The 17,083-nt window shown below is 43.7% G+C and overlaps 2 protein-coding genes across 2 annotated transcripts; both read left to right on the top strand.

Annotated features, from left to right (window-relative positions):
* Window positions 1-55: 55 nt before the first annotated feature.
* slc22a2 (solute carrier family 22 member 2) lies at window positions 56-3,891 on the top strand. The gene is made up of 11 exons (XM_035774858.2): window positions 56-752; window positions 868-971; window positions 1,190-1,344; window positions 1,556-1,724; window positions 1,828-1,942; window positions 2,083-2,183; window positions 2,317-2,531; window positions 2,627-2,735; window positions 2,973-3,085; window positions 3,316-3,415; window positions 3,566-3,891. Exons 1-11 carry the CDS (start codon window positions 330-332, stop codon window positions 3,666-3,668), a joined length of 1,707 nt encoding a protein of 568 aa, XP_035630751.1. The 5' UTR covers window positions 56-329; the 3' UTR covers window positions 3,669-3,891.
* A 121-nt stretch (window positions 3,892-4,012) lies between these two features.
* On the top strand, window positions 4,013-14,879 carry LOC127931352 (uncharacterized). The gene is made up of 2 exons (XM_052523560.1): window positions 4,013-5,067; window positions 14,458-14,879. Exons 1-2 carry the CDS (start codon window positions 4,494-4,496, stop codon window positions 14,742-14,744), a joined length of 861 nt encoding a protein of 286 aa, XP_052379520.1. The 5' UTR covers window positions 4,013-4,493; the 3' UTR covers window positions 14,745-14,879.
* Window positions 14,880-17,083: the final 2,204 nt, after the last annotated feature.

The following is a 17,083-nucleotide window of genomic DNA, read 5'->3' as shown; positions in this document are numbered from 1 at the left end:
TTAAGTGTTCCCTTTATTTTTTTTGAGCAGTGTATAATGTAACAATGAAAAACTGATGGATATCCTTTGTGGTTTGTGATGGACCATCAGTGAATATGTAATTGGATTGGAAACTTTACCAAAAACCAAAAGCTAATCATTCTAAAATGATGTTCAAAGTTCCCCATGTCTGCAGCCTGCTCTAGTGAACATGTCTAAATGAGTTGTTGGTCACTGGTAGGTCAAAGGTCAACTTCTCTGTTGGACCCTTGATGTCTTCACACAGTTAAAAACCCTGCACAGGTCCCTCTGCAGTCACAAATGTCTTTGAGACCGAAAGAACTGCTACCATGTACTCATACACTTTTGATGACATCCTAGAGGAGGCGGGCAAGTTCGGCCGATCGCAGAAGCGTGTCTTTGCCCTGCTATGCATGGTCTCCATGCCATGGGCCGGTGTTTACGTAGGTATTGTATTCCAAGGGTTCACCCCAGAGCATTGGTGCCGAGACTCAGGGGTGAGTCAGATCCGGAAGAGCTGTGGCTGGAACCTGATGGACACTAGAAAGATCACGGTCCCGGTGGTTAACACCTCAGGAGTGTTGGTCCACAGCCAGTGTGAGCAGTATGAACTGGACTGGAATGCTACGGGTCTGACATGTGACAACCCAGAGTCTGACCTCACTGACACCCTTCGCAGCAAAGCTCCCATGACCTCCTGCAAGGAAGGATGGGAGTATGACTACAAGGGGAGACAGTCCTTTGTAACAGAGGTGAGAACTCCATGAAGTATTCCTGAAAATATTCAAGACATTTAGTTTAAATTGGATGTCAGAACAAAGAACAGATTAAGATGGCAGTAAATGACAAGGTATTTGTTCATTTCAGTTTGACCTGGTGTGTGCTGATGCCTGGGTGGTGGACATGTACCAGGCTACACTCAACGTGGGCTTCTTCATAGGGAGCATAGCCATTGGATACCTAGCTGACAGGTAAGGAAGTCTATGTGGATGGTCAGACAGAAGATCCCACCAGTGCAGATGTCTTACTGACTTTTAGAAGGACTTAAAAACAGCAAAGTGAAGGGAATGGACTTGCTAAAAGAGTGAACCCTGGATGAAAGAAGTAAACTTCTTAAATACTGTATGGAGATGGAAACATGAAATTTGAATTTACATCCCCGTATTTACCTTCTTCTCTTTCATTTTAGATTTGGCAGAAAGGCAAGCTTCTTGGTGTCCAACCTCTTGAATGGGATTTTTGGAATTCTTGTGGCATGGTCTCCAAATTGGGTATCCATGCTGGTCTTCCGAGCATTATATGGCTTTGGTGTCAAGGGAGGCTGGGTGGCTGGATATGTTCTGAGTAAGACAACATTACTTACTTAAACAATGTCTAAAATTGTAATTTTATATTTCAAGTTGTAGTTTTACATATTGTAGTTGTAATATTTACATTTCATGTTGTAGTTTTGCTCTTGTGGAGATATTTCAGCTTCATGTCAGAAGCTACCTCACTTTCCCTATGTATTCTCGGGGTCCTGTCCTCATGCCCTGCTTCTCTCCCCTCTCCTCAGTCACTGAGCTGGTAGGAGTAGAGTACAGGAGGACTGTGGGAGTCGTCTACCAGATGTTCTTCAGTGTTGGAATTCTCATCCTGCCCCTCATCTCCTACTTCATCACAGACTGGCGCTGGTTGCAGGTGGTCATCACTGCACCTTATATCCTCTTCCTGTCCTACTACTGGTAAGACCTGGAACTGCCTCATACTGTAGATATTCAGGTATATTTAAGTTTATGTTTCATGTCTTCAAGCTTTTTATAATGAGTTTTTTGTTCTGGCTTCCAGGTTTATCCCGGAGTCTCCAAGATGGCTTCTCTCTCAGCACAATGCAAAGAAAGCTGTGGAGATCACTGAGGCAATAGCGAAAGAAAACAAGAAAACCCTCTCCAAGAACATTGAGGTGAGAAATTACGGCTGAAATGAGTAACTGAAATGTAGTTTAAAATGACTCACATTTGGCCATTGTATCTTACAGATGCTCAAAGATTCCATTTCATGGTAAAGTAGGTTGTAACTTACATAATACTACTGTACTTACAGACGATGAGAGACGACAATGCCGAAACCTCAACCGCCTCGTTCATGGACCTAATCAGAACTCCAAAAATGAGAAAACACACCTTCATCCTTAGTTTCAACTGGTAAAATCTATTCGACAAACAGCAAGAACATTACTGGAACTTTAATAGCCGTATTAGTCACAGCTCACAACTATAACATTTCCTTTACAGCCACCGTAGACCCCTCAGTAAATAACTGGTGTCTTTCTTCCAGGTTCACTAGTGCTGTCGTCTACCAGGGTCTTATCATGCGTCTAGGAATCCTGGGAGGAAATGTCTACATTGACTTTCTCATCTCTGGTCTGGTGGAATTCCCTGCTGCCTTCCTCATCCTCTTTACCATCGATCGTATCGGACGGCGTCTTCCCTTTGCCACAGCCAACATTGTAGCTGGAGCAGCCTGCTTCATTACTGCCATGATCCCCGAGAGTGAGTCTACGATAACGTTGATGTCAAATGGCAATGACCTGCCTGGTTGAGTTTGTGTTACACTTTTCTCTCATTGTTCTTTCTCGCACATACAGCCATGTTCTGGTTCAAAACAGCGGTGGCCTGCATAGGCCGGTTGGGCATCACCATGGCTTTTGAGATGGTGGTGTTTGTGAACACTGAATTGTACCCTACGTTTGTCAGGTAAGAGTAACCCGCAGGGCTTTTGAAGGCAGTCAATTCAGGAAGTAAACTGAAGTAACAATTCAAAATTTGAAAAAAAAAATGGCATCCATTTCCAATGACTTATCAATGACCTGAGGAATAGAAGCTATTTATTTTTTTCTATTAAAATCCTTTCCTGAATACTGACATTACGCATAACAGAAAGTTTAGTTTAAAGCTGAAATTCCAGACAGCGACAGTTGTTTCCATCCTCAGGAACCTGGGTGTGTCTGTGTGCTCCACTCTGTGTGACATTGGAGGCATCGTGGCCCCGTTCCTTCTCTACAGACTGGCTGCCATCTGGCTGGAGCTGCCACTCATCATCTTTGGTACCTAATTACAATGTTAGAAGATGATTATACACATGCGTCAGTAATATTTTGACACGGCAACGCTGTAAGAAGTTGAATCATGTACTGTACCAGTATCTCAATATCTTGAGCTTGAAACTAATACTTTTGGCTAATGTAGCCTCAAGCACAGCTGTTTAGGGAATGTTTTCTAGATACAAGCAGGCACTCATATGCTGATGGTGATTTCTTTGTGTTGTACAACACAGGGGCCCTTGCGTTTCTGGCTGGAGCTTTGGTCTTGCTGTTGCCTGAGACCAGAGGTGTGCCACTTCCTGACACCATCGATGACATTGAGTTTCCAGAAAAGTGAGATTTCTAACCATCAGTTTCTATTATTTCTACAAGTGACCGTGTTGAAACATCATGCTTTCAAACAGTAAGGTTAATATTTCAATAAAATGACAGCGGTGAGCAATCTATTCATTGTGTATGTATGTGTTCCTCTTACCGTCTCAGATGCGAAGAAAAAGCTCTGAGGAGTAAAGAGCTGAGGAGGAAAGAGATGACAATGCTCTTACCCACCGCCACGATGACCAACAAAGAACCCGAGACTGTCTGATTCCTTCCTGGGAACTTCACGTTTTTGTGATGAAAGTATGAGAAAGTAGTGATGAGCAGTATTTTATTATTTTATGTTAAAATGACCTGTTTGTTTCATTTGTTGTCTCTAATACGAATTAAGGATTTCCTTCACCTGTACCATGTTTCCTGGTTTTACTTATCCGTTAGTTACAGTATGATTTTCCTTTTTTGATCATGTGTTTAAAGCAATTTACATATTTCTTTTGTCGTCGTTTTTGCCCAAGCTTTTTTTAAATAAATGTTGGTAATATTGTCGTCATATAAAGTGCATTCAGAAAGTATTCAGACCCCTTCCCTTCCCTTAAATGGATTAAATACACATGTTTCCTTATCAATCTACACACAATACCCCATGATGCCAAAGCGGACAAATAACAGAAACACCTTATTTTCACAAGTATTCAGACCCTTTGCTATGAGACTCGAAAGGTGCATCCTGTTTCCATAGATCATCCTTGAGATGATTCTACAACTTGATTGGAGTCAACCTGTGGTAAATTCAATTGATTGGACATGATTTGGAAAGGCACACACCTGTCTCTCTCTATAAGGTCCCACAGTTGACAGTGCCTGTCAGAACAAAATCCAAAAGAGTAGCACCCTACCGACAAAAAAAAACTCTTAAACGATGCCGAAAGATAATTATTTTCCTGACACTGGTCATAGACCCATACAAGATTACTTTGAATGTAGCCAAAGAGAGAGTGATAAGATCATTGTTTCGGAGACGCTTTTTGACATGCCGGGAGTTAATTCTGACCTCTCGAAAGAACTGTTAAATTGATCTAAGCGCCAGACGAGAATGCATCTACATATAGTCACTCTTAGTGATTATATGCGTCAAGGCAATATTCCACGGGGCCTCAGGTGGCAAAAAGAACCATCGTTGGGACAGCGCACCGATGATTTCTGTGAGCCCTGGTGTGCCATCCTGAACAAATGCTCTATAGATTTAATGACATTAATTGTTGACCAGTTGAAGAAGGATTTTATTGAAATGGATAACACGATTAAAGACAAATGCACAGCTCTACAAATAGCTGTTAATGATGATGGCATATTCAATGAACTGATGAAAACTAACCAAGCGCTGTTGTCAACAGAAATAAAGGAACTTAAAATCAAGAAATTCAACCAAGACAAAAAAGACAAGGCCGAGGATAAAGTCTACTTCTGGAGAAACCCTGACAAGGGAAGTCCTGTTCACCCTCTCCATGGCAGACGCAGGAGGGATGTCGCTTACTTCTATCCACCCCAGTCTGATCAACGCTCTACCATCAGCGCCTCATCGGCTTCCAGTTTTTTATTCAACGAGAGACTGGAAGGGCGGAGGTGGCCGCAGGCACGCGCATCGACGAGATGCCTCAACGGAAGGGGTAAATTGAAACGACTATCAGAGGTAGAGGAGACCGTTCACATGGTCCCAGAACCCACGGACTGAGTGTCTTTAATTTATCAAGCAATATATTGAGCCATGCCCATGTCTCTTTGCTTAATAAAGGGTTATCTTTTGTGCCTACAACCCAGTGCAACGATTTTGTTTAAATTTAAGGGAATATTTTAGCTCCCCTAATTCTGACACTTCTATTGAACCAGTAGGTGGCTCTCCTGCACATACTCCGACTCCTTTTAGACCCAAGAGTTATTTTATACCTCCAGCAAATCGCAATCACTCTATCGAGACAAATTGCAGACTTGTGGAAAAAGATGTTGGAAATCTCCTTGAGAATAAACAGGGGTACAAATCTTTCCATAATTTACCTAAGGGTGAAAAACAAGCTTTGCTTGATTTACAATCCGATACGTCAGTCCTTATTCGTCCTGCTGATAAGGGTGGGTCGGTTGTACTCATGGATAGGACAGTTTATGTACATGAGTGTCATAGACAGCTGCTTGACATCACCTTTTACAAGAAACTCAGAAGTGACCCTACTTCCCAATTTCAGAATACTATTTTTCCTGTCCTAGATGGGTATTTAAGTTCTGGTCAGATAACCAAAAAAGAACATGACTTTTTGGCTATGCCACTTTCTATACTTTGCCGAAATTACACAAGAATGTTACAAAACCTCCAGGGCACCATATTGTAGCAGGCATTGATGCAGTAACGGCCCCTCTATCTACTTTTGTTGACTTTTTTTATTAGACCACTGGCAGATCAGCTCCCCTCGGTTGTTAAAGGACACCAGCAGTATGATCTCTATCATTGAATCTCTTGATCCTCTCCCTGAGAATACCTTGTTAGTTACTTTTAATGTTGAGTCGTTATACACAAATATTCCACACGAGGGCGGTATTGAAGCTATGGAACATTTTCTTCTGCAACGTGACCCTAATGAACTACCTTCCAGTGCATGCGTTATAACATTGGCTGAAATAGTACTCACACAACTATTTCATGTTTCTAAATGATTTCTTTATTCAGATGAAGGGTACTGTTATGGGATCACCCATGGCTCCTAATTATGCTCATTTGTATGTGGGTTACATGGAGAAACAGTCTATTTTCAATCCTCTCAAAAACGTTTTCTTGCCTGACATTATGTGGAAACGGTATAGTGATGATATTTTTGTTCTATTGAGGGGTTGATGCAAAACAGCTCCAGGCGTTCCATGCTTTTCTTAACTCCTGTTCTGAGCATCTGAGATTTACTATGCAAACTGACACACATCAAATCAGTTTCCTTGATCTTCTGATCTTGTGTGAAGATAATGTTCTATACACTGATCTTTACAGGAAACCTGCTGATCGTAACAGTTTGTTGAGGGCTGATAGTTGTCACCCACTTCCCTTGAAAAATAGTTTGCCCTACAGCCAATTCTGTCGAATCAAAAGAATTTGCAAAAAACAATCCGATTTCGACAGAAATATGGCTGAGACGCAAAGAAAGTTCAAGGAGAGGGGCTACAAAAATGATCAGATTAATATTGCCATTGAGAAAATTCAATACAAAATGAGACATTACCTTTTTCAAGGTCAGTCTCGCAAAAAGACGCATTCTTATGTTCTAACTACCCGCTATTCAAAGCGTTCTGAACAAATTAAGGGGATTGTTCACAAACATTGGCACATTCTAAAATCCGATGATAGTCTCGGTAATGTGTTTTCGGACCTTCCCTTTGTCGTATTCTCGCGGGGCAGAAATCTCAGAGATCAATTGGTACACTCTGATTTACCACCCCAAGATATTCCAGAACAACGTCTATTTGCGCCCCTACTGGATGGAAATTACAAATGTAATGGCTGTGCTCAATGCAATGGCACTGACAAATGTAGATCCTTCAAACAGGGAAATCGATCCCAATCAAAGGTGTTATCACGTGCTCCACTAAGGCAGTTATTTATCTTATAACTTGTCCTTCTGGTTAAAATTAAGTGGGTAAAACAAAGCGCGAATTAAAAGTACGTATCTCAGAGCATTGTAGCACCATTAGGTGTAAAAACGAGAGTCTGTCTGCATCTTTAACTTAAAGACCCTTGTTCCATTCGGTCTCAACGTAGACTGATCTGAAGCCATTATTGTGACTTTGCCATTGTAATTGTTTGTAAGCTTGTGTAGTCTAAAAGGTATTTATGATCGTATGCTATCCATTTGTTTGTATGCTGTTCTTTGTATGCCATTTTAATAATTAACCAATGATATTAGGCCACTCTTGGCCATGATTACAAACACCTGTGTCTTTTGACACTACATAAACAAGTCATCCTGCAGTGTTTGTGATTATATCAAATCAAATTAATTTATATAGCCCTTCGTACATCAGCTGATATCTCAAAGTGCTGTACAGAAACCCAGCCTAAAACCCCAAACAGCAAGCAATGCAGGTGTAAAAGCACGGTGGCTAGGAAAAATTCCCTAGAAAGGCCAAAACCTAGGAAAAAACCTAGACAGGAACCAGGCTATGTGGGGTGGCCAGTCCTCTTCTGGCTGTGCCGGGTGGAGATTATAACAGAACATGGCCAAGATGTTCAAATGTTCATAAATGACCAGCATGGTCGAATAATAATAAGGCAGAACAGTTGAAACTGGAGCAGCAGCACGGCCAGGTGGACTGGGGAAAGCAAGGAGTCATCATGTCAGGTAGTCCTGGGGCATGGTCCTAGGGCTCAGGTCCTCCGAGAGAGAGAAAGAAAGAGAGAAGGAGAGAATTAGAGAACGCACACTTAGATTCACACAGGACACCGAATAGGACAGGAGTAGTACTCCAGATATAACAACCTGACCATAGCCCCCCGACACAAACTACTGCAGCATAAATACTGGAGGCTGAGACAGGAGGGGTCATACCCTACATTATACCCTGATGAAGACAGCTTGGCTGTCGAAACGTTGGTTTTTGCATCTGAGCTCCTAGAGTGTTCGGCTCTCTTTTATTTTCAAGAGCAAAATCCAAGCCATGAGGTCGAAGGAATTGTCTGTTGTGCTCCGAGACAGGATTGTGTCGAGGCATAGATCTGGGGAATGGTACCAAAAACTTTCTGCAGCACTGAAGGTCCTTAAGAACACATGGCCTCCATCATTTTTAAATGGAAGAAGTTTGGAACCACCAAGACTCTTCCAAGAGCTGGCCGCCTCGCCAAACTGAGCAATCAGGGGAGAAGGGCCTTGGTCAGGGAGGTGACCATGAACCCGATGGTCACTCTGACAGAGCTCCAGAGTTCCTCTGTGGAGATGGGAGAACCTTCCAGAAGGACAACAGTCTCTGCAGCACCACCAATCAGGCCTTTATGGTTGAGTGGCCAGACGGAAGCCACACCTCAGTAAAAGGCACATGACAGCCAGCTTGGAGTTTGCCAAAAGGCACCTAAAGGACTCTCAGATCATGAGAAACAAGATTCTCTGGTCTGATGAAACCAACATTGAACTCTTTGGCCTGATTGCCACGTGTCATGTCTGTAGGAAACCTGGCACCATCCCTACAGTAAAGCATGGTGGTGGCAGTATCATGTTGTGGGGATGTTTTTCACCGGCAGTGAGTGAGAGACTAGTCAGCATCGAGGCAAGATGAACGGAGAAAAGTACAGAAAGATCCTTGATGAAAACCTGCTCCAGAGCACTCAGAACCTCAGATTGGGGCGACGGTTCACCTTCCAACAGGTCAACGACAATAAGCACATAGCCAAGACAACGCAAGAGTGACTTAAGGCTGTAATCGCTACCAAAGTTTCTTCAACAAAGTACAGATTAAAGGCTCTGAATAGTTATGTAAATGTGATATTTCATATTCTTTTTGTTTTATACATTTGCAAACATTTCTAAAAACCTGTTTTTGCTTTGTCACTCAGGGGTATTGGGTGTAGATAAGATTTGTTTAATTTAATCCTATTTAGAATAAGGCTGTAATGTATCAAAATGTGAAAAGAGGGAAGGGGTCTGATACATTCCTGAATGCACTGTAACAGTGAGTGTATTTTGACAGTTACTTACATGGCATTCTATAGAAGTGAATGGATTGTGTTGTTTCTGTGAATTTACACACACACACACACACACACACACACACACACACACACACACACACACACGTGACAATTATTTTATTTTATTATCTTGCAGGAGTATACCCAGAATTCCACAGTGTCCAATTTGCACAATAACCACCCAACTTAGAATAAAATATGCTCCAAGTTCACTTTTTGAGAGTAAAGTATTTGCATAATAAAAGTACACTCAGTGACAGAGCATACTATAAATATGTTAAACTATTTTTATTGCTGAAATAAATCTAAGTTTTCAAGGGCTCTCTTTCTTAGTGAAACAGTAAGAACGTGTCTTATATACAGACATGCTACACAGTGGAATTGCATAACTTCAGCCTTCTCTAGCTCTTCAGCCAGACAACGGCAGCCAGCTCTTTAAAGGGTAACATGCTGAGTCAGTTGGCGATTCAGTGCATCGTTGGTCAACCTCTCGATTGGACTCTTGATCTGATCTGTGATTTTTAAAACCCCGGCACAGATCCCACTGCAGTCTCACATGTAGTGTCTCTGCTTCTGACACCTAACTGTGCAACCATGACCACTTTCGATGAAATTCTGGAGCAGGTACTGAATTTTGGTCAAAAGTGCGTATTTTCTCTGGTGTGTACTGTCTTTGCCTTTTTCTGGGGTCTATGTGAGCATTGTGTTCTAGGAGTTCACCCCAGAGCATTGGTGCTGGGACTCAGGGGTGAGTCAGATTCAGCAGAGTTGTGGCTGGAACCTGATGGACACTAGAAAGATCACGGTCCCGGTGGTCAACACCTCAGGAGTGTTGGTCCACAGCCAGTGTGAGCAGTATGAACTGGACTGGAATGCTACGGGTCTGACCTGTGACAACCCAGAGTCTGACCTCACTGACACCCTTCGCAGCAAAGCTCCCATGACCTCCTGCAAGGAAGGATGGGAGTATGACGACAAGGGGAGACAGTCCTTTGTGACTGAGGTGAGAACTTTACTCACTCAGTGAGTTACGATTTTCTGATTAGACAATAACTTGTATTGTTATGCAACTCTGAACAATTGAATGTATTAGGACATTCAAATGGCAGTAAATTATAAGGTATTTGTTCATTTCAGTTTGACCTGGTATGTAATGATGCCTGGGTGAAGTACCAAGCTACATTCAGCTTCTTGATGTTCAACCTCTTGAATGGGGTTGCTTGAATACTTGTAGCAGTGGCTCCAAACTATACTGACCAAAAATGTAAACAGAGCAATTTCAAAGTTTTTCTTGAATTACAGTTCATATAAAGAAATCAGTCAATTGAAATAAATGTATTAGGCCCTAATCTATGGACAGAAATACAGAATCTATTACAGACAGAAATACTCCTCAGCACCCCCGTACTGCCAAATTCTCTAAGATTACAGTGGAGACAGCTTATGGTAGAGAAATTCATGTTAAATTCTCTGGAAACAGCTCCCAGTGGACATTTCTGCAGTCAGCATGCCAATTGCACACTCCCTCAAAACTTAAGACATCTGTGGTATTGTGTTGCGTGTCAAAACTGCACATTTCAGAGTGGCTTTTTATTGTCCCCAGCACAAGCTGCATCTGTGTAATTAGCATGCTGTTTAATCAGCTTCTTGACATGCCACACCTGTCAGGTGAACAGATTATCTTGGCAAAGGAGAAATGCTCTCTACCAGGGATGTAAACAAATTTGTGCACAAAATTTGAGAGAAATAAGCTTTTTGTGCGTATGGAACATTTCTGAGATCTTTTATTTCAGCTCATGAAACATGGGACCTGCAATACATGGGACAATACATGGGACCTGCATACACGGACCTTTTGTTCAGTGTATGCTTGTATTTTGCACAATCTTTGGCTTTGCTGTCAAGGGAGGCTGGATGTCTGAATATGTGCTTAGTATGAAAAACACAATTTGTCCCACAAAAGTTAATGCACGCAGGCATAACGTTAAGTCACTTTGGATAAAAGTGTCTGCTAAATGGCATATATTGTAAAAGTTAATAGATTAACTACAGAGTATATGATTTTGATAAATAATTAACAGCAAATTAGTCTGTTTTAGCAAATATTAAGTTATATTTGATTTCTTATACAAAATTCAACTGAGGAGGATGATGAAATTACAGTATGTTTTAGTAATAACTCTTGCTTGATTAAAGTTACTTGCTTTACTATAAAGTAAGTTTATTTTATGTCTCCTCAGTCACTGAGCTGGTGGGAGTTGAGTAGATGAGGATGGAGGGTGTGCTTTTACAGATGTTCTTCAGTGTGGGCATTTTCATCCTGACCCTCATTGCCTACCTCATCACTGACTGCCACTGGCTACAGATGGCCTTCACTGTGTCATACTTAATTTTTTCTGTCCTACTTCTAGTAGAAGATAAATATCGTTAAGGCCTGCTGTCCATGGGCAATGCCCTACTTTACTGCATGATTCTAAAATACTCATGTTGCGCATCCTGCTTCATCCCAGCTATGATCAAAGACAGGTGTGCGTGCTCAGTCCTGTCCTGTACTCCTCTGTTCACCCACAACTGCGTGGCTGCTCACCACTCTAACACCCTCACTCTCGTGAAGAAAATATAGAAATACAGGGGGCGGAGATCGGGGTGCCTTGTGAGAATTTGTCCACGAGTGGGTTACCCACCTCTACTATCTGTTCTATTGGCCAACTGGAAAATAAAGTCGATCTCCGTTCGAGACTATCCTACCAACGGATTAATCTAGAGGCGAAAGAAACGCACACTTATTTAGGCGAGGTGCTGGCTAGCGGAGCAGAACACTTGAAAAATTAAAGGAGAGCTGTACACTAGGAGCTCAGATGCAATAATTTAATAACCAACGACAGATAAGCTGTCTTCATTATACCCTGACGAAGACAGCTTGTCTGTCAACGTTGGTTATTAATTTATTGCATCTGAGCACCTAGAGTGTGCGGCTCACCTTTAATTTTTCAATTATCCTACCAACATGACATTAAAAACTGTAATTTCTTATGTTTCACCGAGTCGTGGCTGAACAACGACATGGATAATATATAGTTGACTGGGTTTTCCGTGTATCGGCAGGACAGAACAGCTAAGTCCGGTAAGACGAGGGGTTGGGGGATCTATTTGTCTATATCAGCTGGTACACAATGTCTAATATTAAGGAAGTCTCGAGGTATTGCTCACCTGAGGTAAAGTACCTCATGATAAGCTGTCGGCCACACTATCTACCAAGAGTTTTCATCTATATTTTTCATAGCCGTCTATTTACAACCACCAACCGATGCTGGCACAAAGACAACACTCAACGAGCTGTATAAGGCCATAAGCAAGCAAGAAAATGCTCATCCATAAGCGGCGCTCCTAGTGGAAGGGGACTTTAATGCATGCAAACTTAAATCCGTTTTACCTCATTTCTACCAGCATGTCACATGTGCAACCAGAGGAAAAAAAACTCTAGACCGCCTTTACTCCACACAGAGATGCATACAAAGCTCTCCCTCACCTTCAATTTGGCAAATCTGACCATAATTCTGTCCTCCTGATTCCAGCTTACAAGCAAAAACTAAAGCAGGAAGTACCAATGACTCGCTCAATACGGAAGTGGTCAGATGGCGCGGATGCTACGCTACAGGACTGTTTTGCTAGCACATACTGGAATATGTTCCAGGATTCATCCAATGGCATTGAGGAGTACACCACATCAGTCACCGGTTTCATTAATAAGTGCATTGATGATGTTGTCCCCACAGTAACCGTACGTACATATTCCAACCATATGCCGTGGATTACAGGCAACATCCACACCGAGCCTAATGGCTAGATCCTGGACTTCCTGACGGGCCTCCCCCAGTTGGTAAGGGTAGGCAACAACACATCTGCCACGCTGCTCCTCAACACAGGGGCCCCTCAAGGGTGCGTGCTCTCCTGTACTTCTTGTTCACCCACGACTGTGCACGACTCCAACACTATCATTAAGTTTGCTAACGACACAACAGTGGTAGGCCTAATCACTGAAAACGGTGAGACCGCCTATAAGGAGGAGGTCAGAGACCTGGCAGTGTGGAGCCAGGACAACAACATCTCCCTCAACATCAGCAAGACAAAGGAGCTGATCATGGACTACAGGAAAAGGAGGGCCGAACCACGCCCCCATTCACATCGACAGGGCTGTAGTGGAGCAGGTTGAGTTTCAAGGTGTCCACATCAACAAAAAACTATCATGGGCCAAACACACTAAGACAGTCGTGAAGAGGACCCAACACCTTTTCCCTCTCAGGAGACTGAAAAGATTTGGCATGGGTCCCCAGATCCTCAAAGTTCTACAGTTGCACCATCGAGAGCATCCTGACCGGTTGCATCACCACCTGGTATGGCAACTGATCGACGTCCGACCGTAAGGCGCCACAGAGGGTAGTGCGTATGGCCCAGTACATCTCTACTGCCGAACTCCCTGCAAACCAGGACCTCTATACCAAGCGTGTCAGAGGAAGGCCCTAAAAATGTCAAAGACTCCAGACACCCAAGTCATAGACGGTTCTTTGTGCTACCGCATGGCAAGCGTTATCGGAGCGCCAAGTCTGGGACCAAAAGGCACCTGAACAGCTTTTACCCCCTAGCAGTACGACTGCTGAACAATTAATCAAATGACAACCCAGACAATTTACATTGACCCCCTTTTATTATTTCTTTCTTTATCGTAGCCCTTTCCTGCAGCCAGATGACCTAGTGGCCTTAAGGGTGGAATGTTATTAATATTTTTCATAATTTCAATATGAATAAACAGAATTGTATTCATGTTGCAAATCTGGTGTTTCTATGTTAATTCAGTGTTCTGTGATGTATATAAAGTGTAATATTGGGATGCAAACTTAAAATGTAATACATTTTTATTCTATATCTGACATGCTACAGGTGTCTTCTTGTCACATCTGCTCCTGGCAAGCCCTCTAGTGCTCATCCAGGGTCTCCTTGACCTGCAGCCACTCCTCCAGTGCTCTCTCTCCCTCTCTCTCTCTCTCTGTGTGTGTGTGTGTGTGTGTGTGTGTGTGTGTGTGTGTGTGTGTGTGTGTGTGTGTGTGTGTGTGTGTGTGTGTGTGTGTGTGTGTGTGATTGTGTGGGCAGAGACAGGTATGCTGGAGTCAGAGCAGATCCCCACCAGCTGCAACCTGTTCCATAATCAAGACCTCTACAAATACTCAATCCTGCCACTTCCACACTGCCAGATTGTAATCTCTGCTCAGTCAGTCCATGTTTCTAGCCATTTGTTCCTGTTGTCCCTGTTTTCCCTTGCCTGATGCTGTTTTCCTCTCTGCTACAGTTCTGCCTGCTCTGACTCTGGTCCCTGTCTCCAGTCCGACTTCTCGTCAGTCCTGCTACTCTGTCCTGGATTCCCCACTCTACACTCCCTTGGATTCCCCTCCGGACCTGCTTAGCCTGTCCCCACACCTCTCGCTCCAGCCTCAGCCTCCGCACCCGTTTCCAGCAACCCGCCCGAGCTTCCCCTGGCCTGCACTCTGTCTTCCCTGGTGTTTCAATAAATACCTTGGTTACCTCATCCCAGTCTCCTCGTCTGAGTCTTCTCTTGGGTTCACCTGTTCCGCGTGACACTTATTTTTTTAAGCCCATAACCATGTGTGTGAGGTGTATACTTTTGTTTCAAAGTAGATTTGTGTAAGACTACCAAGAAACACTCTGTGTGACCCTGACTTATCCCACTACAGTACAAGGTTAATTGTTTTGCACTCCCTTGCACTGGCTCTATGCACACTCTCACACACACACACACACACACACACACACACACACACACACACACACACACACACACACACACACACACACACACACACACACACACACACATGCATATTGATGCTTCACACGCTCACACATGATACACACACTCACTGTCACACTTCACATTCAGTGCTGCTACTCTGTTTATTATATATCTTGATTGCCTAGACACTTTCACCCCTACCCTCCTATACATACTGTATTACCTCAACTACCTCTTACCCCTGCACATTGACTCGGTACTGGTACTCCTCCTCGTTGTTTTTATTGTGTAACAATTTCCTTTTTATTTGACATATTTGTCTTACTTTTTAACTCTGCATTGTTGGGAATGGGCTCGTAAGTAAGCATTTTACTGTAAAGTCTACACCTGTGGTATTCAGCGATTGTGACCAATAAAATTGGATTTGATATAATACAGTACCCCATCTTATTTAATGTGCAGAGTGCATACGGTACATAATGTCTCTCTCTAACAGGTTACTTCAGGGTCATGGGTGAGATTACTTGAACATTGTTCAAACTAAACTAAGTTGCATTTTAGAAAGTTATATGGGGAATATTAAATAATTTACATATTCCATTGGTGATCAGAAACAAAGAAAAGCACCTGAAGAGTCAACAGCTGACAAATCTCTTGGCCACTAACATGGCAACCAACACAGAATCCACAATCATCTGATTGGTCTTCCTCCTACCATATTTATGAATCTATGTAGCATAGCCTATATCCTACAATATGTTTGTTGCATTTGTTGTTTCCAAAAACATGATGTGAATCCTATTTTTTTGTTGCGATATTTGTATTTAAATATATGTTTTGCTATACATACCGGGTGTCACTTTCTGACCTTAGTTCCTTTGTTTTGTCTCTTGTTTTAGTATGGTCAAGGCGTGAGTTGGGTGGGTTGTCTATGTTAGTTTGTCTATGATTTTCTATTTCTGTGTTTGGCCTGGTATGGTTCTCAATCAGAGGCAGCTTTCAATCTTTGTCTCTGATTGAGAACCATATTTAGGTAGCCTGTTTTCCATTGTGTTTTGTGGGTGGTTATTTTCTGTTTAGTGTTGTGTTGCACCTTACAGGACTGTTCGTAAGTTGTTTATTGTTTTGTTTTCAGTGTTCATTAAAATATTTAAAATATGGACACTTACCACACTGCACCTTGGTCTATCTCCAGACGAGAAGCGTTACAGAACCACCCACTAAGAAAGGACCAAGCAGCGTGGTAACGGGCAGCAGTGGCCGGAATCGCAGGACTCCTGGACATGGGAGGAGATTCTGGACGGCAAGGGACCATGGGCACAGGCTGGAGAATATCACCGCTCCAAGGCTGAGCTGGAGGCAGCGAAAGCTGATAGGCGGAGGTATGAGGAGGCAGCATGGCAGCGCGGCTGGAAGCCCGAGAGGCAGCCCCAAAAATGTAATGGGGGGGGCACACGGGAGTGTGGTGAAGGCAGGTAGGAGACCTACGCCAACATCCCGTGCTTACCGGAGAGAGAGAGGGACCAGGCAGGCACCGTGTTATGCCGTGAGGCGCACGGTGTCCCCGGTGCGTGTGCATAGCCCAGTGCGGTACATCCCAGCTCCTCGTATAGGCCGGGCTAGAGTGGGCATCGAGCCAGGTGCCATGAAGCCGGCTCAGCACATCTGGTCTCCAGTGCATCTCCTCTAGCCGTTGTACATGGCACCAGCCTTACGCATGGTGTCCCCGGTTCGCCAGCACAGCCCAGTGCAGGCTATTCCACCTCGCCACATTGGCCTGGCTACGGGGAGCATTCAACCAGGTAAGGTTGGGCAGGCTTGGTGCTCGAGACCTCCTGTGCTCCTTCACGGTCCGGTCTATCCGGTGCCACCTCCACGTACCAGCCCTCCGGTGGCAGCCCCCCGCACCAGGCTGTCTCTCTATCTCCTCCCTACAGGTGCTCCTGTCTGTCCTGAGCTGCCGGAGTCTCCCGTCTCTCCTGAGCTGCCGGAGTCTCCCGTCTCTCCTGAGCTGCCGGAGTCTCCCGTCTGTCCTGAGCTGCCGGAGTCTCCCGTCTGTCCTGAGCTGCCAGAGCCGCCAGTCTGTCCTGACCTGCCAGAGCCGCCAATCTGTCCTGAGCTGCCAGAGCCGCCAGTCTGTCCTGAGCTGCCAGAGCCGCCAGTC

Source organism: Oncorhynchus keta, chromosome 8 (assembly GCF_023373465.1).
Source record: "Oncorhynchus keta strain PuntledgeMale-10-30-2019 chromosome 8, Oket_V2, whole genome shotgun sequence".
Classification (NCBI taxonomy): domain Eukaryota; kingdom Metazoa; phylum Chordata; class Actinopteri; order Salmoniformes; family Salmonidae; genus Oncorhynchus; species Oncorhynchus keta.
Note: the sequence above shows the minus strand (reverse complement) of the source record. Positions and strands in the feature narration are given on the sequence as shown.

What these genes read in the sequence shown, in the direction of transcription:
- slc22a2 (XM_035774858.2), top strand. Translation starts at nt 330, where the DNA reads ATGTACTCATACACTTTTGATGACATCCTAGAGGAGGCGGGCAAGTTC. An exon ending in TTCATCCTTAGTTTCAACTG is followed by an intron (nt 2,184 to 2,316) that starts GTAAAATCTATT and finishes TCTTTCTTCCAG; the next exon opens with GTTCACTAGTGCTGTCGTCT. An exon ending in TACTGCCATGATCCCCGAGA is followed by an intron (nt 2,532 to 2,626) that starts GTGAGTCTACGA and finishes TCGCACATACAG; the next exon opens with CCATGTTCTGGTTCAAAACA.
- LOC127931352 (XM_052523560.1), top strand. Translation starts at nt 4,494, where the DNA reads ATGCATCTACATATAGTCACTCTTAGTGATTATATGCGTCAAGGCAAT. An exon ending in GAGATGCCTCAACGGAAGGG is followed by an intron (nt 5,068 to 14,457) that starts GTAAATTGAAAC and finishes TCTCTGCTACAG; the next exon opens with TTCTGCCTGCTCTGACTCTG.